Genomic DNA, 25,205 nt, shown 5'->3' with positions numbered 1-25,205 from the left:
CACTGGGGGCGGGCCCAGGCCACCCTCCTTGTTTGAAGGAAGCTTAGAGGTGCCTTTATATCTTGTTTAGCAAGTGATCATGCGTAAAGATAAGGAAGATAAGGCTAGGCCCTAGCAGAGGCCCCTTCCTCAGTGGTGAGGCGTGGTAGGAAAGCGGGCAGACCTGAGGCTGCTTCTGCAAATGTCTTCTCAAGGAACACAGGCTAATCATATGCTCGTGTGATCTCCTGGGAGGGCCTGGCGCATCTGTGTGGCTGGAGACTCAAGGTGTGGCATCAGAGCTTGGCATCAGAGCTGGCGCTGAGCCCAAGAAGCCAGCAGCATTGTGACAGGCACACCACGGACCCCCGTGGAGCCCTGGCCCATTTTCCTGTGGGTGTGTGCATCAGCCTCTGTGGTGTGTACATTTGCACGTGTGCCTCACGCCCCTGGTGTATGTGAGCACGTGTGTGCCTTAGGTGCCGTGGTGTGTGGGTCCCCATGTGTGCCACGGGGTGACGCACTGAGGTTCTTGTTCTACTCTTCCTCAGAGAGAAAGCAACTCACCGGCTGAAGCGGTTTAAAGTGTGCTTCCCAGTCCTGGTGCACGATCCAGTCCACGGCCGGGGATGACCTCCCACGCCGCCGCCGGCGTCTGGCGGCCTGCTTCTCCTCACCACATCGTGCAGTCTGAGCTAGTCACCCCAGGGCTGAAGTCGGACGTGCATGTGAGCGCACGTGTGCTCATGCGTGTGCTTGCCCCACCAGAAGACAACATGTGGATTGAGCCCTTTCAAAGCATCTACAAGCTGTGACTCTGGGTAGAGAGATGCACAGACAGGGGAGTTAGCCCATCATGGTGCATTTTTAAAGGAAGGAAGTCGCCCGAGGGAGGACTGATCATCCGTCTGGAAGTATTAGGCTCATTTTTTATCTGTGTCAGGAGGAATATTCCCCTATGGTGGTGGTGGCGGCGGCCCAAGCGTTTCCTGGCTGAAGGTAAAGGGAGCTTATAGGACTAGAGAGATGCTTTCTTCACTGGGAACAGAATTTCTGCGGGGAAGGCACTGTGTACTGCCCCAGCCCCAAGGGCCTTGGCCGCTCCTGCTGCAGCTCAGACCACGGCTCCCGACACACGGGACGCCGCTCCAGCACCGCTCCAGCTGTTGGTGCCTGCGTGTGAGCCCGGCATCAGGTCTTGTCTCAAGTCTGAAATCTCATTCAGTCCTCCATGCATAGTTTTGTCTCATTTCGATGACCGCATCCTCTTGACACATTTACTGTGCTCAGAGCAAGAGCCTATCTTCATAAACACTGCTACAGCACAGACGAACCACGGGCCAAACTCAGACAGACTCTGCACTGCCCTCCCAAACATGTCCTAACTCCATGCAGCCCTGCCACCATGGCCGCCCCACAGGCTCCCAGCCCCGCTCCACTGTGAATTTATAAGACAGAAGGTGATTGGGATCCAAAGATGGCATCCAAGAACCCCAGATTCACATTCCTCTAGTTGAACTGGGCCAGGGTAATGTTGCATGTTGTGTGTGTGAAGTTCTTCATTCATTTTCCTGCCCTTCCTAGACACTAACTCGCAGTTCTGTGTTTTTTTTTTTTAATGAGGGGAGGGGTCTTAAAGGTAAAATGTACAGGAGGGACATGTGTAAATATGTACAATGCTTATGAAGTCATTGTTTATATGTAAAAAGTGTGTACATAGGAAGGAGAAAGGCTTAATGAATGTAGACTATTTTATGAACCTACTGAGTTTGCACACCTGCCTCACTCCTGAAAGCACACATTTAGTTGATGTCACTGCTTCCGTCCACTTACAAAGTCAGAACTGGGATTTTGCCAAAAGGAAAAGGCCTCTCCAAGGGTTCTTGCCGGTGTGAGCATCTGAAAAGGTCAGCCCTGGGAAGGGAAGGTGTGTTTTCTCAGTCCCAGGCTGCATGCTTTGTTCCAAACATTGCTAGACTGGATGTCTTCCAGCACTCTGCAGGAAGGTCTAGATGCGAAGGCCCTGCCCCAGTGAAGCGGGAGGAGGAAGCCGCACTGCGGCCAGGAATCAGAGCTTGTCACTGGCAGGAGCCCTGCAGCACGTGGCGCTCACCATCAGCACGGCATGAAGCAGACAACCTCAGTGCTTTTGGGCTAAAGTCGACGTTCATGTCAACTGCAGAGTGCGTTGTGTTTGTCCATGGTCTGGGGTTCTAGTTGAAGGCCTGCGGCTCTGACTTTAGTCTCTCTTAGAATCTGTAGCTTTCAGGAAACCGGAGTGCCTTATGTAGCTTGTGACACCAACTAGGAGTCAGGAGGGAGGAGGGAAGGTGAGAGGCTTGGACGCGAAGATGGGCTGTGTGTTCTAACACAGACTGACTTAGGTTTAGGCCCAGGAACTCACCTTGTGAACGTAGTATCGACACGCATCTGTTTACTTGTCTTTTTTAGAAGCTTTATTGTGTATTTATGCAAAGGAACGGGCTCGTCTGCGGCGGGCGCGTGCGGGCCGCGCTCCCGCGGTCCGCGCGGGTCCTCAGGGCGGTCCCGCCTGAGTCCTGCGTCGACCTCAGAGTTTTACACGTATTTTTGTACCGCGGTTCTCACGCCGCGTTCCGGAGCATTTCTGCTCCTTCGTCGGGCGTTGTACAGTTCTAATAAAGTGGACTCTTGGACACAGGCTGCCCGTGTGTTACGTGAGCCGTCACTCCGCCGGCGGAGTTCATTCTGCGCAGTGGCTCCGTCCACGCGCAAGGGCCGAGGCCGCACCCGCCCGGGGTCGGGGGCCTCTTCAAACCCGTGCCGCGGGTCCGAGAGCGACACCGCGCACGGCCCCTGCCACCGCGGCTGGCGAGCCGGGAGACGCCGGCGCGGCCTGGGCCTCCACGCGGGCCTCTGTCCTCGCCGGGGGGCGCCACGCCCAGAGCCCGGCCTCGCGGTTCAGCACCCGCGGCGAGGACAGCGCCAGCTCCTCTGCGGGGCCTGCGCGACCGGCCCCGCCACACCCCTGGCCCGGCCCCGCCTGCGCCCGGCCCCGCCTGCGCCCCGCCCCGCCTGCGCCCCGGCCCCGCCCCGCCTGCGCCCGGCCCCGCTCCGCGCCCCAGCCCCGCCCCGCCTGCGCCCCGGCCCCGCCCCGCCTGCGCCCGGCCCCGCCCCGCCTGCGCCCGGCCCCGCCTGCGCCCCGGCCCCGCCCCGCCTGCGCCCCGGCCGCGCCCCGCCCGCGCCCCGGCCCCGCCCCGCCTGCGCCCCGGCCCCGCCCCGCCCGCGCCCCGGCCCCGCTCCGCGCCCCGCCCCGAGTCCCCGACCCCGCGCCCCGCGCAGGCCCCTTCCAGGGACGCGGGACACCCGGTCGCCCATCGCCGTGATGGCACCTAGGCCGCAACGGGCCGCCCCAAGCTCGGCGGCGACTTCCCGGCGGAGGACGCCTTCGAGAGCCGAGCGGCGGCTGCGGGGGCCTGGGGTCGGTCGGCTCCGCCCGCAGCCCCGCAGCCACCGGGAGCCGGGCGGAGACGCCCCGCGGTCGGCCCTGGCCCGTCCTGCCCGGCCCCGCCTGCCGCCCTCAGCAAGCCCGCCCCCGGGGCGAGGCCTCGGAGCCCGGGGGAAGGAGGCCGGGATCCGGTCCGGCCGGCACGCTCACCCTCCTGGGCGCCGGTGTCGGCCCCGGACCTGCGTGTGCGCCCCGGCCTCGGCTCCCGGGGTCCTCGGGGACAGACTGCGCCCCCGCCTCGGGGTCCTCGGGGACGGACTGCGCCCCATCTCGGGGTCCTCGGGGTCGGACTGCGCCCCATCTCGGGGTCCTCGGGGACGGACTGCGCCCCCGCCTCGGGGTCCTCGGGGTCGGACTGCGCCCCCGCCTCGGGGTCCTCGGGGTCGGACTGCGCCCCATCTCGGGGTCCTCGGGGACGGACTGCGCCCCCGCCTCGGGGTCCTCGGGAACGGACTGCGCCCCGCCTAGGGGTCCTCGGGGACGGACTGCGCCCCGCCTCGGGGTCCTCGGGGACGGACTGCGCCCCGCCTCGGGGTCCTCGGGGACGGACTGCGCCCCCACCTCGGGGTCCTCGGGGATGGACTGCGCCCCGCCTCGGGGTCCTCGGGGACGGACTGCGCCCCCACCTCGGGGTCCTCGGGGATGGACTGCGCCCCGCCTCGGGGTCCTCGGGGATGGACTGCGCCCCGCCTCGGGGTCCTCGGGGATGGACTGCGCCCCGCCTCGGGGTCCTCGGGGATGGACTGCGCCCCGCCTCGGGGTCCTCGCAGCGCGGAGGTCAGGACCCGAGATCGGCTTCCAGCCCCAGCCTGGGGTGCCTCGGGGACCACCGACAGGACGTGGCGGAGCTCACGTCCCCTCCCTCGGTCCGCGTGGGGACCGCGAGTCCGTGAAGGACGGAGCTCTAGGCCCGACGAGAGGTTGCAGGGAACATGGAAAGGGCCCCACCCTGGAGCCCGGCCTACGCTTAACCCCGGGGCGTGGCCGGGCGCTCGGAGGCGTGGTCTCGGTCCCGGGGGCGTGGCCTGGTGCGCGGAGGCGTGGCTTTGGCTCCGGGGCGTGGCCTGGTGCGCGGAGGCGGGGACTGGGGGCGGAGCCGGGCGCCCCGCACGCTCGCTCTCGGGCGCCCCGCGCACACGCTGGGCTCCGAGTGTGTCCCCGCCCGCACACCCGCGCCCGCGTCGCCTCGACGGAGTCCAAGGCCAGTCCAGGAGCAAAATGTCCTTCCAAGGCAAGAAGAGCATACCGCGCATCACGGTGAGCCAGTCCCGCTTCGCTCCGTCCCGCGCCCTCGCCCCGCGGCCTACCGGCCCCGCCCGGGGCCCGGCCCCGGCCCCTCGGCCCGGCTCGTCCGCCCCGGCCCGGCCCCTCCGCCCCGGCCCGGCCCCTCCGCCCCGGCCCGAGCCCCTCCGCCCCGGTCCCTCCGCCCCGGCCCCTCCGTCCCGGCCCCTCCGCCCCGACCTCTCCGCCCCGGTCCCTCCGTCTCGGCCCCAGCCCCTCCGCCCCGGCCCCTCCGTCCTGGCCCCTCCGCCCCGGCCTCTCCGCTCCGATCCCGGCCCCGGCCCCTCCACCCCAGTCCCTGCGCCCGGGTCCCGGCCCCCCCTCCCCCCCGAGCCCCTCCGCCCCGGCCCTTCCGCCCCGGCCCTTCCGCCCCAGTCCCTCCGCCCCGGCCTCTCCGCTCCGATCCCAGCCCCGGCCCCTCCGCCCCAGTCCCTCCCCGCGCGCCGCGGCGCAGGCCCGGGGCTCGCAGCCTTGTGGAGTCGCTCTGCGACCGGCTCGGCGCGGCCCGCGTCCCCGAGCTCAGGTGCGCGCCCTCCCGCGGCCGCGAAGGCGGGGACCGGCCCCGAGCCCCGCCTCCGGGCGGCGGGCGGCCCGGGCCTTTGTCGGCCGGGCGGCGGGCGCTCTTTGTCCCAGACAAAGCTGCGCGGAGGGCGCCTCCGGCCGGCCCCGGCCCCGGCCCCGGCCCCGGCCGGCCGCCGCGCGGCCCGCACACAAAGCCGCCCCGCCGAGCGCGCGAGCACGGCGCGGACCGCCCGTCCCCAGCTTGCGGCCGCCAGCCCGGACCCTCGGGGAGATTGGCGGCGGGGCGCCCCGTATGCAGCCTGGGGGACCCAGCTGCGAGGCGCGCGGGGGCCCGGCCGGGGCATCGCACAGCCCGTCCTTCCCCTCGGCCCCTGCGAACAGAGACCCCAGACCACGGCCTCCCCCAGCCGGGCCTTGGCTTCGGGCGCGGGTTTTCCCGGGGTTTGCTGAGGATGGTGGGGTCGTGCGGGGACGGGCCCGGCCTGGGAGCAGTGACGCGGCGGGGCGGGGCGGGGCGGGCTCTGTGGGGAGGGGCGCGGCGCTGGGGACCAGGTCCACTGACTTCTAGGACCAGCTGATACTTCGAGCCTCGGCCGGTCCCAGCCACGTACAAGGTGGCTCATAGGTGTGACTAATCCAGTGACACTGCGCTGGTGTTATTAGTTGCTACTATTATTAAATCACTTAATATTAATGCATTTGGCACTTCTGTGAACCATGTAATATTCTTTTTTCCCCCAACCAATATACAGGTGCAGGTTGTACGAAGACAGGTAGAGGGCCGAATCTGGCTGCAGCTTAGTTTATCATCAACCTTTTGGTAGACTTAGTGGTGGTGGACTGGCCCTTCATTAACACCATTTTCAAAGTTCAGCCGAGTGGTGTGTGTCAGCGAGGCCAGGGCATGGCACACCAGCTCCCTCACCTCTTGCCCTGCAGAGCTCAGTGCGCTCTGGGTTGGTTCCCTAGGGGAAGGAGTTGGGAACAGGGGCCCTGGCCTGGCCTCTCCAGGGGCAGTGAGAGCTCCGGGTGTGCGCCCTGCTTCCTAGTAGATGCAGACAGTACTGGAAGGGACAGGACCCCTCATTCAGCCTTCCCCCCTGGCTCCTCCCCTCTTTTGTGTCTCTCCATGCCTCTCCCCTGAGGACCCCTGGAAATACCAGGAGCAACTCCTCCTTGACCACTTGGTTTATTCTTAGGAGAGGCTTTATGGCTGCCAAGCATGATAGCCTGGCCCTTAGCTTCCATGGCCCATGCTGCCAGGGTTTTCTCTGAGAGCCAGCGCCAGCCTCAGCCTCAGGCCGTTGGCCTACTTACTTGGAGAGCCTCTAGACGGCCTCAAACCTGTGGCCAACTGATTTCTTTCTTGCCCTTCCTCCCCCATGGTCCCTCTATGTTTAAGCCCTGCTCACTGGACTCATCCCAGCCCCATCTCTCACCCCCCAAGTCCATAACCCTGGGCCCTGATCTCTAGCTCATGTGGACAACCTCCAAGTCACCCATTTCCCTACTTCCCATGGCAGCCAAGTCAATCTCTTACAGCGTCCAACAGAAACCAGCTGATGACCTGCGGTGTCAGCACCTGGAACTGGGCCCCAAGTACCCCACCACTGCCCTTCTGAGCCCTGCTCCTGCCTCTTGCCCCTCTGTTTAGAAGGTTCCAGCCCCCACTTTCCTCTGGGGTGGTACAACTCCAACTCTGTCTGCCTTCCATGGCCATTCATTGCACGGGCTGCTTCCTGGCACAGAGCCCGAGGGGCCTTCACCGGCCCTGGGCAGCCCCACCCCTCTCACCCTGTGCCTGCCTCTCTGCTGTGCTCTGTGTGTCTGTCTGATGACCTGTGCACGTGTTTTATTGCTTCCATCTGTCTCTGCAGGGGCCTCCGGAGCAGAGGAGGGGATGGGGAAAGGGACTGTGTCTGCTGGGGGCTCCGGGCAGCAGAAGCCCAGCACTGTCAGCCCCCAGCCTCATGGGCAGGTGGATGACGACATGGTTGGGGAGGGTCTCTGAGGCTGTGGGCTGGGCACACAGCTGTGCTTGCTGCTCGGCTCAGCCCTCTGTCTCCAGCGCATGACTGAGCAGCAGGTGCAGGGCTGTGTGAAGTCCCTTCTGCAGCGCTGAGCACCCTCTTTGAGCATAGTAACTCCTCGGTTATCATGGACAGTTTAAGGCACCTGAGCAGTTTTTCTGAGTGTGCTGGTGCTGGGTATTGAACTCAGTGCACCACCTCTTGTTTGTTTGTTTGTTTTAATTCAAGGCTGGTGTTCTAGCTTTTAATTTGGTTAATTGGACACAAGAGTCTCTTGTCTGAATAGGGTGTGTTTAAACTGTGACCATCAGAGCTCAGCCTCCTGAGTGGCCTGGGTCATAGGAATGAGCCACTGGCAGCTGGCCTGAGCTGCTTTTACCCATCCACAGATGGTGCCACAGGTCTCAGTGGTAATCCCAGGAGAAGGAGCTGAATGGCTCAGTCTAGAGGGAAAAATGTCCATTTCTTTGCTTCCACCAGAGCGACCGCCTCCTGATCAAAGGTGGGAAGATTGTGAATGATGACCAGTCCTTCTATGCCGATCTGTATGTGGAAGATGGCTTGATTAAGTAAGTGTCTACTCCCCGTGAGTGGAGTGCAAGGCTGTCACACGTGTGTGCTTTGGTGACCCCATATGCAGGTGTTTGTGTCTAGGTGGAAGCCAGGTGGATGTGTTCATCTTTTTGGAACCCCTTTCCCTGAACACCACTGCAGCCTGAGTCCTGATCACCGCGCCCCCCCCCCCCCACCGCCTGAGTCCTGACCCCTCCCCCTCCCCTCCCCCCCTGAGTCCTGGCCCCTCCCCCTCCCCCACCCCCCCTCGCCTGAGTCCTGGCCCCTCCCCCCCACCCACCTGAGTCCTGGCCCCTCCCCCTCCCCTCCCCCTCCCCCCTCCCCACCCTGCCCGCCTGAGTCCTGGCCCCTCCCCCGGCAGCGTGAGGCCTCAGGCTACCATATGTCTTGTGTCTCCACAGCTCTTCGGAGGATGTGGTATACAATGTTGTGCTTAACAGATCCTGACCTCTCTGGGCTGCTGGTCTGGAAGGCACAAGCAGGAGCCAGGAAGGGAGGGATGGAAGGCACAGGTCCAGGCCCCCATGTTGCCCCTGGAGCTGCGGGACTGGAGGTCTGGCTCTGTGGCAGGCATGGTGTGACCAAATGTTGAGGCCTCTCCTGTTGCTTTCAGACAAATCGGGGAGAACCTCATCGTCCCCGGGGGCATCCGAACCATCGACGCCCATGGCCTGATGGTCCTGCCTGGCGGAGTCGACGTGCACACCAGGCTGCAGGCGCCTGCGCTGGGCATGGCGCCCGCTGATGACTTTGCGCAGGGCACCACAGCCGCCCTGGCCGGAGGGACCACCATGGTCTGTGAGTGTCCGGGCCCAGCCTCCAGGGGGCAGCATCCAGAGAAGCGTCCTTACCTGTTGTTTTCCTTCTTATATCTGAGACTGGGGAAGCTCCAGTGCCTTCTGCTGCCCAGAGCCTCTGGTGGGGCTCCTGGCTGGCTCCGCAGCGTGGCTGAGGTCTGTGAGGGCAGATGGACATGCACTTGGTTCCGGCTGGTGGCGAGGGCCTGCATTTGGAAAAGCCACACACTGTACCCTTCCGGGCTGCGTGGGCCTTGCTGCAGTCAAGGGAGGAGCTCCCTGGGGTCGTAGGGTCCTGGACAGGCCCACTCATCACAGCTTGGTTTGCTTACTCAGTGCAGGGAGGGACCCCCACCAGCAGGCCCCCAGTGCCGTGTGGCTGGGAGGGGGCCGTGCTGATGCCACCTGCCCGTGCCAGGCTGAGGGGACAGGCAGGAGGTCCAAGCTGTGAACAGTTGTCCGGGGTCCTGGTTCATCGCGAGCCCCTCTGAGGGGTGTCTTGCTCTCCTGCTCGGCCCCTGCTCTGAGCAGCTTCCTGGCATGTCCTAGAGCGGCCAGCGACTAACGTTTGGACCTGACCGCAGGAACGCTGGCAGCAAGGGTGCTGGCTGGCAGAAGAGACACAGGGCGCAGAGGCCGTGGGGCTATAGGAGCCCAGTGTGGTGTGGGGCAGGCCCGGGGGCAGCCAGGTGGGGCAAGGGAGCCCCTCCCGCCTCTCCTCCAGGGGGCAGTATCACAGCAGTCAGCTCCTGCCGGGCAGGGACTCTGACTGGAGCTGGGTGGCTGCCCAGCCTCTTACCCCACTTCTGTGCTCAGAGAGGCCGGGGTGGGCAGAGGGGCCTGGGAGCTGCGGGCAAGGTGGCCCCCACCTGTGTGGTCTTCCTCCTGTCCGTTTTCTGCGGGGGGACTCACCGACCCGTGGTGCGCCTGGCTGACCCGCTGCTCTGCACAGTGGACCACGTGTTTCCGGACGCGGGTGTGAGCCTGCTGGCGGCCTACGAACAGTGGCGGGAGCGGGCGGACACTACAGCCTGCTGCGACTACTCGCTGCACATGGACGTCCCCCGCTGGCACGAGAGCACCAAGGAGGAGCTGGAGGCCCTGGTCAAGGACAAGGGTGAGGGGAGAGCCGGAGGCCCTGGTCAAGGACCAGGGTGAGGGCTGGGAAGGTGGCTCAGTGGTAGAGGGCTTGCCTTGAGCTGAAGAGCTGAGGGACAGTGCCCAGGCCCAGAGTTCAGACCCCACAACTGGACCCCCCCCCCAAAAAAAAAGGCCGAGGGTGAGAGGTCAAGGGTGGGTGAGAGGAGAGCCGGAGGCCCTGGCCAAGGACAGGGGTGAGAGCAGCTCCGACAGCCCAGGGCTGGGAAGGGGGCAGGGGCCTGGGCTTCCCCGTGCCAGCGGACCACCTGCCTGCGTGCTACGTGAGGCGGCCCCTTCCCGACCCGTGTCCAGCTGCCCTCGGCCGACCTGACTGCAGGTGCCTGGCATTGAGTAGAAGTTGGAGGGCTGTTGAGGCTTGCTTTAGGAGGCTGGGGGTGGAGGTCTCCCCGCAGCCAGTGCCCTGTGGCAGGTCTCCTCATACAGGGGAGCAGTGGCCAGGCTGTCCTCGGTTCTGCTCCTGGGGTGCAGGAGAGGCAGCTGCCCATTTCCCGGGGGCCGAGGCCCTCGCAGGAGGGGGTGGGAAGCCCTGGTCTCTGCGCCGCTGCCCGCTCGGGAACAGCTGGTTATAACCGAGGATGTGCTCTGCTGCCAGAGGAAGTCTGGAAGCTAAACCCCCGCCAAGCGGAGCAGTGAATTTGACCAGAATTAGACACAGACTCGGACGTATTAGCACTGGGTCTTCGGTGGGGGTTGGGGGTCCAGGACATGGGACTGGCTTTGGGTTGGGGCTGCCGCTGAGCCCTGACTGGGGAGGGGTGCAGGCCCCGGCTGCCCAGTTAGTGGACAAGTGTAGCTGCTCCTGACTGGGTCCCAGCGCCCTGGGCAGTGCTAAGACCCTGGCCCGTGCTCTGTCCTGGGGCCTCGCTCTGCCTCCCGCCCCGGGCTCCGCCTTCCACCCCGACTCCGCCTCCCGCCCACCCCGGGCTCCACCTCCCGCCCTGGCTCCGCCTCCCACCTGCCCCAGGCTCCACCTCCCGCCCCGGGCTCCGCCTCCTGCCTGTCCCGGGCTCCACCTCCCGCCCCGGGCTCCGCCTCCTGCCTGTCCCGGGCTCCACCTCCCGCCCCGGGCTCCGCCTCCTGCCTGTCCCGGGCTCCACCTCCCGCCCCGGGCTCCGCCTCCTGTCCCGAGCTCCACCTCCCACACCAGCTCCGCCTCCCTCCTGCCCCAGGCTCTGCCTCCCACCTAAGCTCCGCCTTCCACCTGGCCCCGCCTGCCCCTGGCTCCACCTCCCACCCTGGTTCCACCTCCCACCTGCCCCAAGCTCCACCTCCCACCCCGGCTCCGCCTCCTGCCTGCCCCGAGCTCCACCTCCCGCCCTGGGCTCCGCCTCCCACCCCAGCTCCGCCTCCTGCCTGCCCCGGGCTCCGCCTCCCACCCCGGCTCCGCCTCCTGCCTGCCCCGGGCTCCGCCTCCGGAGCTCCCCAGCCCCGCCGCCAGGCAGGCCCGGCCCTGTTTCTGGTGCAGGTGGGTGGGGCTGGGCCGGGCCTGAGCAGAAGGAGGGAGGGCATGGGCGCCACCCCCGCTCCACCCGTGCCCTGCGGGAGGAGCCCTGCGCGCCTCTGAGCGCCGCCGCCTCCCCCAGGCGTGAACTCCTTCCTGGTCTTCATGGCGCACAGGGACCGGTGCCAGTGTTCGGACGGGCAGGTGAGGCCGGCACGCGGCGGGGGCGCTGGGCCGGGCCCGGCCGCGGCGCCGCACTCAGGACCTCGTCCTCTCTCCGCCCAGATGTACGAGATCTTCAGCATCATCCGGGACCTGGGGGCCGTGGCCCAGGTCCACGCCGAGAACGGGGACATCGTGGAGGAGGTGCGGGGCCGGGGGACAGGGGGTTCAGCCTCAGCGCCAGGCCCACAGCCCTCCAGAGCGCTGCCGAAAACAGCCTGCCGGGGCCAAAGGTTGAGCCACCCGGAGCACAGGCCCTGTGACCTCCGCCCTCACTAGCAAGATGCCCTGGACTGCAGTGGGCTGCGGGCCTGGGTGGGAAGCGCCCCGCTCCGCCCCCGGCCGCGCGCGCCCTCTGCTGGGGACGCTCGGGAGCCGCGGCCTGGCTCACCTCCCGCCGACCGGGGCACCCTGGGGCCAGCACGAAGGGGGGGTGGACGGGGGGGGGCAGCCCTCCGGCCGGGGCCTCCCATCCGGGAGGCCGAGGGAGCCAGGCCGGCCGCCATCCGGCCGCAGGGACTTCCCGGCCCGCTCCCGCCTGAGCTGGAAGGCAGTGGGGCAGAGTTAGAGGCCGCCCGTCCCACCTTGAGGGCATCGGGACCTCTGCGCAGCGCATGGTTCGAGGCCCGGGCCTGCTCCGGGGTCAGGAGCCCAGAGGCCGAGGTCCCCCGTCCCCGGCATTGTCGGGGACTGTCGTGGCGGGAGAGGGAGACCGCACCCTTCAGGGACCAGGGACGACATGTGGCTGGAGGGGCCGTTGGTCACCCGACTTCGTAGAGGCCTCTGCCTGTGTCCACCACACACACTTGCACTTGTGCAATGACAGGCAGAAGGTCCCGCTGTGGACAGGAGGTCTGGCTGCAGCCAGCCCCCCCCCCCAGCCCTCCCGCTCCAGTCCCCCCCCCCCCCCGTCCTCCCGCTCCAGTCCCCCCCAGCCCTCCCGCTCCAGTCCCCCCCCAGCCCTCCCGCTCCAGTCCCCCCCAGCCCTCCCCCTCCAGTCCCCCCCCAGCCCTCCCCCTCCAGTCCCCCCCCAGCCCTCCCCCTCCAGTCCCCCCCAGCCCTCCCGCTCCAGTCCCCCCCAGCCCTCCCGGCCCTCCCACTCCAGTCCCCCCCCCAGCCCTCCCGCTCCAGTCCCCCCAGCCCTCCCGCTCCAGTCCCCCCCCAGCCCTCCCGCTCCAGTCCCCCCAGCCCTCCCGCTCCAGTCCCCCCCAGCCCTCCCGCTCCAGTCCCCCCCCAGCCCTCCCGCTCCAGTCCCCCCCAGCCCTCCCGCTCCAGTCCCCCCCAGCCCTCCCGCTCCAGTCCCCCCCCAGCCCTCCCGCTCCAGTCCCTCCCAGCCCTCCCGCTCCAGTCCCCCCCCAGCCCTCCCAGCCCTCCCGCTCCAGTCCCCCCCCAGCCCTCCCGGCCCTCCCACTCCAGTCCCCCCCAGCCCTCCCGCTCCAGTCCCCCCCAGCCCTCCCGCTCCAGTCCCCCCCCAGCCCTCCCGGCCCTCCCACTCCAGTCCCCCCCCCAGCCCTCCCAGCCCTCCCGCTCCAGTCCCCCCCCAGCCCTCCCGGCCCTCCCACTCCAGTCCCCCCCAGCCCTCCCGCTCCAGTTCCCCCCAGCCCTCCCGCTCCAGTTCCCCCCAGCCCTCCCGCTCCAGTCCCCCCCTCCTCCCGCTCCAGTCCCCCCCACCTCCAGCCCCGCGAGCTCTCTGTGCCTCTGAGGGGGCAGGGCCTGTGCCAGGGACTCACATTTAGGGCGCAGCATCCCTTGGGGCATAGCCAAGCTTCCTGCGGGGTTTGTTTAGGAGCAGAAGCAGCTGCTGGAACGCGGCATCACGGGTCCCGAGGGCCACGTGCTCAGCCACCCCGAGGAGGTGAGTGGTGGGGGTCTTGGAAGCCTCCCCTTCCCCAGCCAGACTTCACCCCAGGCGGCCAGCACCCTGTAGTCCTGGTCTGTGGCCTGGGCAGGCGTCCCCTGGCTTCCCAGGCCCCATGACCCCGTCCCCCCTCAGCCCTTCCTGAGATGACAGCAGGGTGGGGTGTGAGGCTGCACAGGTCCGTGTGGGTGCCAGGCTCTGGCCGGCCCAGAATCCTGCGTGTGACCCATGGTGTCTCAGGTCCCCAGCGCGGTCAGGAACTCCCCCCACATGCAGGTCAGGCCCCCCATGCCCTGAGTGCCCGTCCTCCCCCCCCACACCCCAGGTGGAGGCTGAGGCTGTGTACCGCGCCATCACCATCGCCAAGCAGGCCAACTGCCCACTGTATGTCACCAAGGTGATGAGCAAGGGCGCAGCCGATGTGATTGCCCAAGCCAAGCGCAGGGGTGAGTGCTGCCCCCCACACCAAACGCAGGGGTGAGTGCTGCCCCCCACCAAGCGCAGGGCTGAGTGCTGCCCCCCACCAAGCGCAGGGCTGAGTGCTGCCCCCCACACCAAACGCAGGGGTGAGTGCTGCCCCCCACCAAGTGCAGGGCTGAGTGCTGCCCCCCACACCAAACGCAGGGCTGAGTGCTGCCCCCCACACCAAACGCAGGGGTGAGTGCTGCCCCCCACCAAGCGCAGGGCTGAGTGCTGCCCCTCACCAAGCGCAGGGGTGAGTGCTGCCCCCCACCAAGCGCAGGGCTGAGTGCTGCCCCCCCACACCAAGCGCAGGGGTGAGTGCTGCCCCCCACCAAGCGCAGGGGTGAGTGCTGCCCCCCACACCAAGCGCAGGGGTGAGTGCTGCCCCCCACCAAGTGCAGGGGTGAGTGCTGCCCCCCACCAAGCGCAGGGCTGAGTGCTGCCCCACACCAAGCGCAGGGGTGAGTGCTGCCCCCCACACCAAACGCAGGGGTGAGTGCTGCCCCCCACCAAGCGCAGGGCTGAGTGCTGCCCCCCACACCAAACGCAGGGCTGAGTGCTGCCCCCCACCAAGTGCAGGGGTGAGTGCTGCCCCCCACCAAGCGCAGGGGTGAGTGCTGCCCCCCCACACCAAACGCAGGGCTGAGTGCTGCCCCCCACCAAGCGCAGGGCTGAGTGCTGCCCCCCACCAAGCGCAGGGGTGAGTGCTGCCCCCCCACACCAAACGCAGGGCTGAGTGCTGCCCCCACACCAAGTGCAGGGGTGAGTGCTGCCCCCCCACCAAGCGCAGGGCTGAGTGCTGCCCCACACCAAGCGCAGGGGTGAGTGCTGCCCCCCACACCAAACACAGGGGTGAGTGCTGCCCCCCACCAAGTGCAGGGGTGAGTGCTGCCCCCCACCAAGCGCAGGGGTGAGTGCTGCCCCCCACCAAGTGCAGGGCCGAGTGCTGCCCCCCACCAAGCGCAGGGCTGAGTGCTGCCCCCCACCAAGCGCAGGGCTGAGTGCTGCCCCCCACCAAGCGCAGGGGTGAGTGCTGCCCCCCACACCAAACGCAGGGCTGAGTGCTGCCCCCCACCAAGCGCAGGGGTGAGTGCTGCCCCCACACCAATCGCAGGGGTGAGTGCTGCCCCCCACCAAGCGCAGGGCTGAGTGCTGCCCCCCACCAAGCGCAGGGCTGAGTGCTGCCCCCCACCAAGCGCAGGGGTGAGTGCTGCCCCCCACCAAGCGCAGGGCTGAGTGCTGCCCCCCACCAAGCGCAGGGGTGAGTGCTGCCCCCCACCAAGCGCAGGGCCGAGTGCTGCCCACACACCAAGCGCAGGGGTGAGTGCTGCCCCCCACCAAGTGCAGGGCTGAGTGCTGCCCCCCACCAAGTGCAGGGGTGAGTGCTGCCCACACACCAAGCGCAGGGGTGAGTGCTGCCCCCCACCAAGCGCAGGGGTGAGTGCTGCCCCCCACCAAGCGCAGGGGTGAGTGCTGCCCCCCACCAAGCGCAGGGGTGAGTGCTGCCCCCCTCCAAGCGCAGGGCCGAGTGCTGCCCACACACCAAGCGCAGGGGTGAGTGCTGCCCCCCTCCAAGCGCAGGGGTGAGTGCTGCCCCCCACCAAGCGCAGGGGTGAGTGCTGCCCCCCTCCAAGTGCAGGGGTGAGTGCTGCCCCCCTCCAAGCGCAGGGGTGAGTGCTGCCCCCTCCAGTTCTGCTGCCCGAGGCCCTCTGGTGGCGGGTGCGGGCCTGACAGGAGGCCTGTGGGTGGCCCAGCTCCCTGGGCACCTGCTCTTTGGGTTAGACCAGGGGTGCAGCAAGGGAGGTGCAGACACCACCTCCTGCTGTCGGAGCAGCAGCTTCCCGTGGGGGCCGTGTGAAGCACTGGGGCCTGGCTAGTGTGGGGGGGCAGTAGAGGTTGCGTCCGAGGGGCTCCCCATTCCAGTGCATGTCCACAGCGGCTGTGGCATCGGGAGCTGAGGTACCTCTGCAAGGCTTGGGGTTCCTCACGCGGAGCATCCCGGCAGGAGTTGGGCACCTATGCCTAGCTAGCTATTAGGGACTGGACCGCACCAAGGTGGGGCCCCAAGTAGGACCAGAGTCTGGTGCCCAGTGGCACCCCGCCCTCCCCACCTGTCCTGGCCAGTGGCTCGGGCGGGAGCCGGTGTGCGGTGGGGACACTGCCCTGTCCCCTGGGGCGGGCCACGGGCCCCACTGCTCCCAGGGTGCTGGCGGCGGCCGGGCAGCCCCACCCACCCTGACCCAGCATTTCTCCCACCCATCAGCCTGGCCAGAACTCTGAGTGAGGCCCGTCCCAGAGCCTGGGGCTGGCCCACGGCCGGCAGTGGCTGGCCAGACTCTGGTGATGCGGCAGGTGCCCTGGGACCCCAGGGCCGACCACCGGCCCAGCCAGGGACTTGGTCCTCTGCCAAGCTAGAGGCGGTGGGGGGCTGGGGGGCCGGGGGACCCTGCAGGGAGGGGGGAGAGGCCTGCACTGTCTTGCCCTCCACAGGGGTGGTTGTGTTCGGGGAGCCCATCACTGCCAGCCTGGGCACGGACGGCTCACATTACTGGAGCAAGAACTGGGCTAAGGCCGCGGCCTTTGTCACTTCGCCCCCCATCAGCCCCGACCCCACCACCGCAGACCACCTCAGCGCCCTGCTGTCCAGGTGAGCAGTCACCCAGGCCAGAGCCGTGTGGAGGCCGTGGCCCCAATGGGGCTTCCTCCTTGGGAGCTGCCCCAACCCCACCCTGCTTGTGTACTCCCCACCCCCCGCCGTGGCTCCGCCCACGCCTGCTGCCCTCCCCACTGGCACCTTCTCTGCCAGTTCAGACTTCTCAGTGTCCCGTGGCTGGGAACACCCTAGCCCTTGACGGCAGGCAGGGCCGCCCCGGCCCCTGACCCTGCCTGTTCCCAGCGGGGACCTCCAGGTGACCGGCAGCGCGCACTGTACCTTCACCACTGCCCAGAAGGCCGTCGGCAAAGACAACTTCACACTGATCCCGGAGGGCACCAACGGCGTGGAGGAGCGCATGTCCATAGTCTGGGAGAAGTGTGTGGTGAGTTTGGGCCGGGCAGTGTCAGGGGTGTGTGTCTATGGGGGAGTGTGTGGTGAGTCTGGGCCGGGCAGTGTGCAGGGGCTTGTGTCCATGGGGGAGTGTGTGGTGAGTCTGGGCCGGGCAGTGTGCAGGGGCATGTGTCTATGGGGGAGTGTGTGGTGAGTCTGGGCCGGGCAGTGTGGAGGGGCATGTGTCCATGGAGGAGTGTGTGGTGAGTCTGGGCCGGGCAGTGTGGAGGGGCTTGTGTCCATGGGGGAGTGTGTGGTGAGTCTGGGCCGGGCAGTGTGCAGGGGCATGTGTCTATGGGGGAGTGTGTGGTGAGTCTGGGCCGGGCAGTGTGGAGGGGCATGTGTCCATGGAGGAGTGTGTGGTGAGTCTGGGCCGGGCAGTGTGGAGGGGCTTGTGTCCATGGAGGAGTGTGTGGTGAGTCTGGGCCGGGCAGTGTAGAAGGGCGCGTGTCCGTGGGGTAGTGTGTGGTGAGTCTGGGCCGGGCAGTGTGCAGGGTCGCGTGTCTGTGGGGTAGTGCGTGGTGAGTCTGGGCCGGGCAGTGTGCAGGGGCGTGTGTCCGTGGAGGAGAGTATGGTGAGTCTGGGCCAGGCAGTGTGGAAGGGTGCGTGTCCGTGGGGTAGTGCGTGGTGGGTCGGGGCCGGGCAGTTTGGACACTGGGAGGGGCCAACTCCCAACCACAAGTGTTCCCAAGTAGAGGTTGGACTGGTCCTCACCACCAGCTCTGCCCAGCTTCCCAGGGCACAGATGCACCGCCCAGCTCCAGGCTGGAGAGTGGGGGCTCTGTGCCCTGTCCCCACCCTTCCTCCGGGCTCACCTCTTATCTGGCTGGCATCCCACTGCATCACATGGAGCCCCTGGGAAAGGTCATGGGATCAGGAGCGTGTCAGACCCCAGGCCTGGTCAGGGTCATTGGTGTCCCCTGCCTGACTCTGGGGTGCTCTGGTGGTGTCCACCATACCTGATCCCTCCCTCCCCTCCCCCCCCCCCCCCCGCTGTTTTTGCTTCTCAGGCCTCGGGAAAAATGGATGAGAATGAGTTTGTTGCTGTGACCAGTACCAATGCTGCCAAAATCTTCAACTTTTACCCCAGGAAGGGGCGTGTGGCTGTGGGCTCTGATGCCGACCTGGTCATCTGGAACCCGAGGGCCACCAGGGTCATCTCTGCCAAGACCCACAACCTGGTGAGAAGCCTGCTCCCCCCCTGTCAGGGCCTGGCCCGGGCTCTGAGGGCCCCCCGACCCGCAGCTGAGTGGGCTCTGTCCCCACCCCTGGAAGGAGGGGCTCCGTCTGCACCCCCCAGCCCTGGCCCTTCCCCAGGACGTCAGTCTTCACCTTGAAGCCACCTGGGGCTGACGCTGACTACTCCTCCAGGGGAGAGGCAGAGGGCGCTGCCTGCCCGCAAGGGTGGCAAAGTTCCTATCAGAACTGGGGTGCTGGGTGGCCCCACCGTGTCTTGTTGGGGTCTTGGCCTGGCACACAGCTTCCCGAGGGCCTCTGCCCAGCGCGAGGCCCGCAGGACCGTGCCAGGCCTGATGGGCACCCTGCGGGCCTGTCTTCCCAGAACGTGGAGTACAACATCTTGGAAGGCGTGGAGTGCCGGGGGGCCCCGGTGGTGGTTATCAGTCAGGGCCGAGTTGTGCTGGAGAGCGGGGCCCTCCTGGTCACCCCGGGGGCCGGCCGCTTCATCCCCCGGAAGACCTTCCCGGACTTCGTGTACAAGAGGATCAAAGCCCGGAACAGGGTAAGGGCCTGGCCGAGTGCAGGGGCCCTGTAGCTTGGTGGACATGGCCAGCAGGATGGTTGGGCATGGCCTGCAGGGGGCAGGCAGGCAGGGCAAGCAATGGGCGTGGCCTGCAGGGAGCCAGCAGGGCAGTGGGTGTGGCCCACAGAGGTGGCTCCAGTGGTGGGTGTGGCCCACAGGCACCCCCCTCCCCTCCCAGCTGCACCAGTTTGGAGCACTTGGTGCAGCACTCAGGTATCACGAAGATGTCCAGGCAGACCTCGGGACTGCACTGTGAATTCACAGGCCCATTATTAAATATTGGGGCGTGGAGCTGCTTTATAGCAGGCTTGATGAACCTAGAGGTTGTACGCCTTCGCCTCACCCCCGTCTTCCATTGGAGCCCAGAGCTCCGAGGGTGCTAGTGGGAAGCACAGGCTGGTCTGAGAGCAACTCCAGACTCTGGGTTTTATATCACACCGGGTGCCGGGCAAGGCCTGCAGATTGGGTCAGGAGCCACAGGCCCTGCAGGTGACCAGGCCTGTGTCAGAGGAGATGCTGGCTGTGGGAGGGGCTGCTGGGGTGAGTGTGTAGGAGGAGGGGTTTCTGGGGTGAGTGTGTAGGAGGAGGGGTTTCTGGGGGGTGAGTGTGTATAGGAGGAGGGTTTCTGGGGTGAGTGTGTATAGGAGGAGGGGTTTCTGGGGTGAGTGTGTATAGGAGGAGGGGTTTCTGGGTGTGAGTGTGTGTATAGGAGGGGTTTCTGGGGTGAGTGTGTAGGAGGAGGGGTTTCTGGGGGGTGAGTGTGTAGGAGGAGGGGTTTCTGGGGGGTGAGTGTGTAGGAGGAGGGGTTTCTGGGGTGAGTGTGTAGGAGTAGGGGTTTCAGGGGGGTGAGTGTGTAGGAGGAGGGTTTCTGGGGTGAGTGTAGGAGGAGGGGTTTCTGGGGGGTGAGTGTGTAGGAGGAGGGGTTTCTGGGGTGAGTGTATAGGAGGAGGGGTTTCTGGGGTGAGTGTGTATAGGAGGAGGGGTTTCTGTGGTGAGTGTGTGTAGGAGGAGGGGTTTCTGTGGTGAGTGTGTGTAGGAGGAGGGGTTTCTGGGGTGAGTGTGTAGGAGGAGGGGTTTCTGGGGTGAGTGTGTAGGAGGAGGGGTTTCTGGGGTGAGTGTGTAGGAGGAGGGGTTTCTGGGGTGAGTGTGTAGGAGGAGGGGTTTCTGCGGGGGTGTGTAGGAGGAGGGGTTTCTGGGGGATGAGTGTGTAGGAGGAGGGGTTTCTGGGGGGTGAGAGTGTATAGGAAGGGTTTCTGGGGTGAGTGTGTAGGAGGAGGGGTTTCTGGGGGTGAGTGTGTAGGAGGAGGGGTTTCTGGGGGTGAGTGTGTAGGAGGAGGGGTTTCTGGGGTGAGTGTGTAGGAGGAGGGGTTTCTGGGGTGAGTGTGTAGGAGGAGGGGTTTCTGGGGTGAGTGTGTAGGAGGAGGGGTTTCTGGGGTATGTGTGTAGGAGGACTAGTTTCTGGGGGGTGAGTGTATAGGAGGAGGGGTTTCTGGGGTGAGTGTGTATAGGAGGAGGGGTTTCTGGGGGGTGAGTGTGTATAGGAGGAGGGGTTTCTGGGGGTGAGTGTATAGGAGGAGGGGTTTCTGGGGGTGAGTGTATAGGAGGAGGGGTTTCTGGGGTGAGTGTGTGTAGGAGGAGGGGTTTCTGGGGTGAGTGTGTATAGGAGGAGGGGTTTCTGGGGGTGAGTGTGTGTAGGAGGAGGGGTTTCTGGGGTGAGTGTGTAGGAGGAGGGGTTTCTGGGGTGAGTGTATAGGAGGAGGGGTTTTTGGGGTGAGTGTGTAGGAGGAGGGGTTTCTGGGGGGTGAGTGTGTAGGAGGAGGGGTTTCTGGGGGGTGAGTGTGTAGGAGGAGGGGTTTCTGGGGGGTGAGAGTGTATAGGAAGGGTTTCTGGGGTGAGTGTGTTAGAGGAGGGGTTTCTGGGGTGAGTGTGTATGAGGAGGGGTTTCTGGGGTGAGTGTGTGTAGGAGGAAGGTTTCTGGGGTGAGTGTGTAGGAGGAGGGGTTTCTGGGGTGAGTGTGTAGGAGGAGGGGTTTCTGGGGGGTGAGTGTGTAGGAGGAGGGGTTTCTGGGGGGTGTGTGTGTAGGAGGACTAGTTTCTGGGGGGTGAGTGTATAGGCGGAGGGGTTTCTGGGGTGAGTGTGTAGGAGGAGGGGTTTCTGGGGTGAGTGTGTAGGAGGAGGGGTTTCTGGGGTGAGTGTATAGGAGGAGGGGTTTTTGGGGTGAGTGTGTAGGAGGAGGGGTTTCTGGGGGGTGAGTGTGTAGGAGGAGGGGTTTCTGGGGGGTGAGTGTGTAGGAGGAGGGGTTTCTGGGGTAAGTGTGTAGAGGAGGAGGGGTTTCTGGGGTAAGTGTGTAGAGGAGGGGTTTCTGGGGTGAGTGTGTAGGAGGAGGGGTTTCTGGGGGTGAGTGTGTAGGAGGAGGGGTTTCTGGGGTGACTGTAGGAGGAGGGGTTTCTGGGGTGAGTGTGTATAGGAGGAGGGGTTTCTGGGGTGAGTGTGTAGGAGGAGGGGTTTCTGGGAGGGTGTGTTTAGGAGGAGGGGTTTCTGGGGTGAGTGTGTAGGAGGAGGGGTTTCTGGGGTGAGTGTGTATAGGAGGGGTTTCTGGGGTGAGTGTATAGGAGGAGGGGTTTCTGGGGGGTGAGTGTGTAGGAGGAGGGGTTTCTGGGGTAAGTGTGTATAGGAGGAGGGGTTTCTGGGGTGAGTGTGTAGGAGGAGGGGTTTCTGGGGTGAGTGTGTAGGAGGAGGGGTTTCTGGGGTGAGTGTATAGGAGGAGGGGTTTCTGGGGTGAGTGTGTAGGAGGAAGGGTTTCTGGGGTGAGTGTGTAGGAGGAGGGGTTTCTGGGGTGAGTGTGTAGGAGGAGGGGTTTCTGGGGTGAGTGTGTAGGAGGAGGGGTTTCTGGGGGGTGAGTGTGTATAGGAGGAGGGGTTTCTGGGGTGAGTGTGTAGGAGGAGGGGTTTCTGGGGGGTGAGTGTGTAGGAGGAGGGTTTTCTGGGGTGACTGTAGGAGGAGGGGTTTCTGGGGTGAATGTTTATAGGAGGAGGGGTTTCTGGGGTGAGTGTGTATGAGGAGGGTTTCTGGGGTGAGTGTGTAGGAGGAGGGGTTTCTGGGGGGTGAGTGTGTGTAGGAGGAAGGGTTTCTGGGGTGAGTGTATAGGAGGAGGGGTTTCTGGCGTGAGTGTGTAGGAGGAGGGGTTTCTGGGGTGAGTGTGTAGGAGGAGGGGTTTCTGGGGGGTGAGTGTGTAGGAGAAGGGGTTTTCTGGGGGGTGAGTGTGTAGGAGGAGGGGTTTCTGGGGTGAGTGTGTATAGGAGGAGGGGTTTCTGGGGGTGAGTGTGTAGGAGGAGGGGTTTCTGGGGTGAGTGTATAGGAGGAGGGGTTTCTGGGGTGATTGTGTAGGAGGAGGGGTTTCTGGGGTGAGTGTGTAGGAGGAGGGGTTTCTGGGGTGAGTGTGTAGGAGGAGGGGTTTCTGGGGTGAGTGTGTAGGAGGAGGGGTTTCTGGGAGGGTGTGTTTAGGAGGAGGGGTTTCTGGGGTGAGTGTGTGTAGGAGGAGGGGTTTCTGGGGTGAGTGTGTAGGAGGAGGGGTTCCTGGGGGGGTGTGTTTAGGAGGAGGGGTTTCTGGGGGGTGTGTGTGTAGGAGGAGGGGTTTCTGGGTGGTGAGTGTGTAGGAGGAGGGGTTTCTGGGGGTGAGTGTGTAGGAGGAGGGGTTTCTGGGGTGAGTGTGTAGGAGGAGGGGTTTCTGGGGTGAGTGTGTAGGAGGAGGGGTTTCTGGGCGGGTGTGTTTAGGAGGAGGGGTTTCTGGGGGGTGTGTGTGTAGGAGGAGGGGTTTCTGGGGGGTGAGTGTGTAGGAGGAGGGGTTTCTCCGGGGGTGTGTAGGAGGAGGGGTTTCTGGGGGGTGAGTGTGTAGGAGGAGGGGTTTCTGGGTGTGAGTGTGTAGGAGGAGGGGTTTCTGGGGTGAGTGTGTAGGAGGAGGGGTTTCTGGGGTGAGTGTGTAGGAGGAGGGGTTTCTGGGGTGAGTGTGTAGGAGGAGGGGTTTCTGGGGGGGTGTGTTTAGGAGGAGGGGTTTCTGGGGGGTGTGTGTGTAGGAGGAGGGGTTTCTGGGGGGTGAGTGTGTAGGAGGAGGGGTTTCTCCGGGGGTGTGTAGGAGGAGGGGTTTCTGGGGGGTGAGTGTGTAGGAGGAGGGGTTTCTGGGGGTGAGTGTGTAGGAGGAGGGGTTTCTGGGGTGAGTGTGTAGGAGGAGGGGTTTCTGGGGTGAGTGTGTAGGAGGAGGGGTTTCTGGGGTGAGTGTGTAGGAGGAGGGCGTTGCTGTGGGTGTGAGGGGGCTGCGGTGGTATATGAATGTACATGGGGGTCACGGGGCCAAGTGGACGTGTGCAGATGGGGCTGGTGAGTGTGCATACCTGGAGGTTTGGGCGTGTAGGGAGGGCACTAAGGAGGGAGACTTGTGTGCAGCAGTGTAGGCTGCAGGTGAGGAAGGCCGGGTGCAGGGAGGTGGTGCCTCTCCCGTGCTCCGGCGCCCTCCTCACCCCGCTCTCGGCCCTCAGCTGGCGGAGATCCACGGGGTGCCCCGAGGTCTCTATGACGGGCCTGTGCATGAAGTGGCGCTGCCCGCCAAGCCGGGGAGCAGCGCCCCGGCCCGGGCTTCCTGCTCCGGCAAGATCTCAGTGCTGCCTGTGCGTAACCTGCACCAGTCTGGATTCAGCCTCTCTGGTGAGTGAGCCGGAGCCGGCCGGCCGGAAGGCTTAGGGGTGCGGGTGGGAGATGCCGGCCCTGTGAACCGTGGGGAGGTAGGAGCCCCTTCCTTGTTCCCCCAGTGCAGGAAAGAGCCCCCCCCCGCTCGAATCAAGCATGCGGGGCAGGGCAGAGGCCGGGGGAAAGCTGAGGGGCTTCCCAAGGGCGTCCTGTGCCCTTGAGGATCAGCCCTGACGCACGGGGAACGGGCCCAGGTGTGTTCCCTGACCGGATGGCTGAGAGGCCATGGGACCAACCACCACGCCAGCCTCTGGGCAGAGCCCCAGCTGTGTTTCCGGGGGCCTCAGAGATCTTTCTAGAGCCCCAGCGGCTGTTCACCCTGCCGACTGTACCAGGTCTCCTCCTCTCCGTCCCTGTCCTTGTCCTGCAGCTTGGTCCTGCCGTCACCTGGCACACAGACCCCTGTGGAATGCAGCCTGCCTGCCCCGGGGCAGCCTCATCCAGCACAGGACCACAGAGGGCCAAAGCAGGCCGGCCTCCGGGGGGTCCTTCCTGGGGGTCCTCCTTGGACTTTGTCTCCACAGATGCTAGGGATCCCCAGGCCCTTCCTGTACCCCAAAGCCTCGGGGAAGGGGGCCTGCCTGGCGTCACCCCTCCCGTCTGGGGGTCTGAGGCCTCCGGCCACTTCCTTATTCTCCTTTCCACACCCAGGGTCTCAAGCGGATGATCACATTGCCAGACGCACAGCTCAGAAGATCATGGCGCCCCCTGGTGGACGCTCCAACATCACCTCGCTCTCCTAGGCCGTCTCCAGGGCCTGGGCCCCGCTGGGCCCGGCGGCCCTTCCTGGCTCTTTATTCCGTAGAAGTGATTTTGAAAGGCGCTTGGCCTTGTCTACCCCTCCCCCACAAGCTCTCCTTTGGGGTCCTAGATCTTGCTATGAGATGCCCCCGCCCCTCCTTCCCGAGGGCTGAATTTGGAGAGATTTCACTGCCAGGGTGAGGGGGGCTGGGCTGGGCAGCCACAGCTCAGGTGACCCCCAACCCATACCAGTGCCCGGGGCCTCAGCTCCGCACCAGCGCTTCCCTCTGAGAAGCTCCACGCTGGGGCTCCTGACCCCAGGCTTTTGTCCAGCCCGTGGCGTGCCTGCTGCCCACTGCCCATTTAGGTCACTGCCTCACAGAAGCCTTGGAGCTCCTGACCACCCGCGGCGGGGGCAGACACCCCTCAGCTCTGTCCCTCGGGCACGGGGAGCAGAGCTGCCAGGGGCTTCAGGATCCACCTGAAGGGCAGGGCACAGGCAGCCCCTCCCGGTGGGGCGCGTGGTACTTCACAGACCACACCTGAGCTCCCAGAGCAGCCCGTTTGCAGGGGTTTTCTGACCCGTTAGTGAGGCGTCCTCCTTTGACTGTGACACGTGTGCTTCCGTAGATGTGTTAGACTAGCAGCTTTGTGCCCCGTGGAAACTGTAGCCAGGCATCTGCACGCGCTGCCCTGGATGGCAGGCCGCTGTTCAGCCTGACACATCAGGTCGATTAAAGGCGTCTGGGTTCAAGGCCGCCTGTGTGTGCACAGCCAGAGACCCTCCCCACAGCATCCCTGAGCAGCGACTCTGAGTGCCGAAGCCACACCTGGCCACGGCCACCGGGGTGGACGGGGCCCACTCTGCACCACAGGCAGGGCTGGCCTGACCTGTGGAGCCCTTCCTCAGTGGAGGGGCATGAGGACGTGGGCCTGGCACAGGGTGTGTCACGTAGGACACCCACACCCTTCTGACTGGCTGGGCACAGGCTGGGGTGGGAGGCAGTAGAGATGTGGGGTGAGCACCCTCAGCAGGTGGCAGGTGGTGGGCAGGGAGCCCCGCAGCGCTGACTCACAGCCAGTCCCACCCAGCGATCAGAACT

The 25,205-nt window shown here is 65.6% G+C and overlaps 1 protein-coding gene across 1 annotated transcript; it reads left to right on the top strand.

Annotated features, from left to right (window-relative positions):
• The first annotated feature begins 4,647 nt into the window (after positions 1 to 4,647).
• Positions 4,648 to 24,106, top strand: Dpysl4 (dihydropyrimidinase like 4). Its single transcript, XM_042672313.1, has 14 exons — positions 4,648 to 4,723; positions 7,780 to 7,868; positions 8,486 to 8,670; positions 9,622 to 9,786; positions 11,414 to 11,475; positions 11,557 to 11,637; positions 13,280 to 13,348; positions 13,677 to 13,797; positions 16,304 to 16,460; positions 16,710 to 16,851; positions 17,870 to 18,040; positions 18,421 to 18,600; positions 23,154 to 23,319; positions 24,013 to 24,106. The coding sequence occupies exons 1-14, from the start codon at positions 4,685 to 4,687 to the stop codon at positions 24,102 to 24,104; spliced, it is 1,719 nt and encodes a 572-aa protein (XP_042528247.1). The 5' UTR covers positions 4,648 to 4,684; the 3' UTR covers positions 24,105 to 24,106.
• The last annotated feature ends 1,099 nt before the right edge of the window (positions 24,107 to 25,205 follow it).

Source organism: Dipodomys spectabilis, unplaced genomic scaffold, assembly GCF_019054845.1.
Source record: "Dipodomys spectabilis isolate Male_0828 unplaced genomic scaffold, ASM1905484v1 ptg000693l, whole genome shotgun sequence".
Lineage (NCBI taxonomy): Eukaryota > Metazoa > Chordata > Mammalia > Rodentia > Heteromyidae > Dipodomys > Dipodomys spectabilis.
Note: the sequence above shows the minus strand (reverse complement) of the source record. Positions and strands in the feature narration are given on the sequence as shown.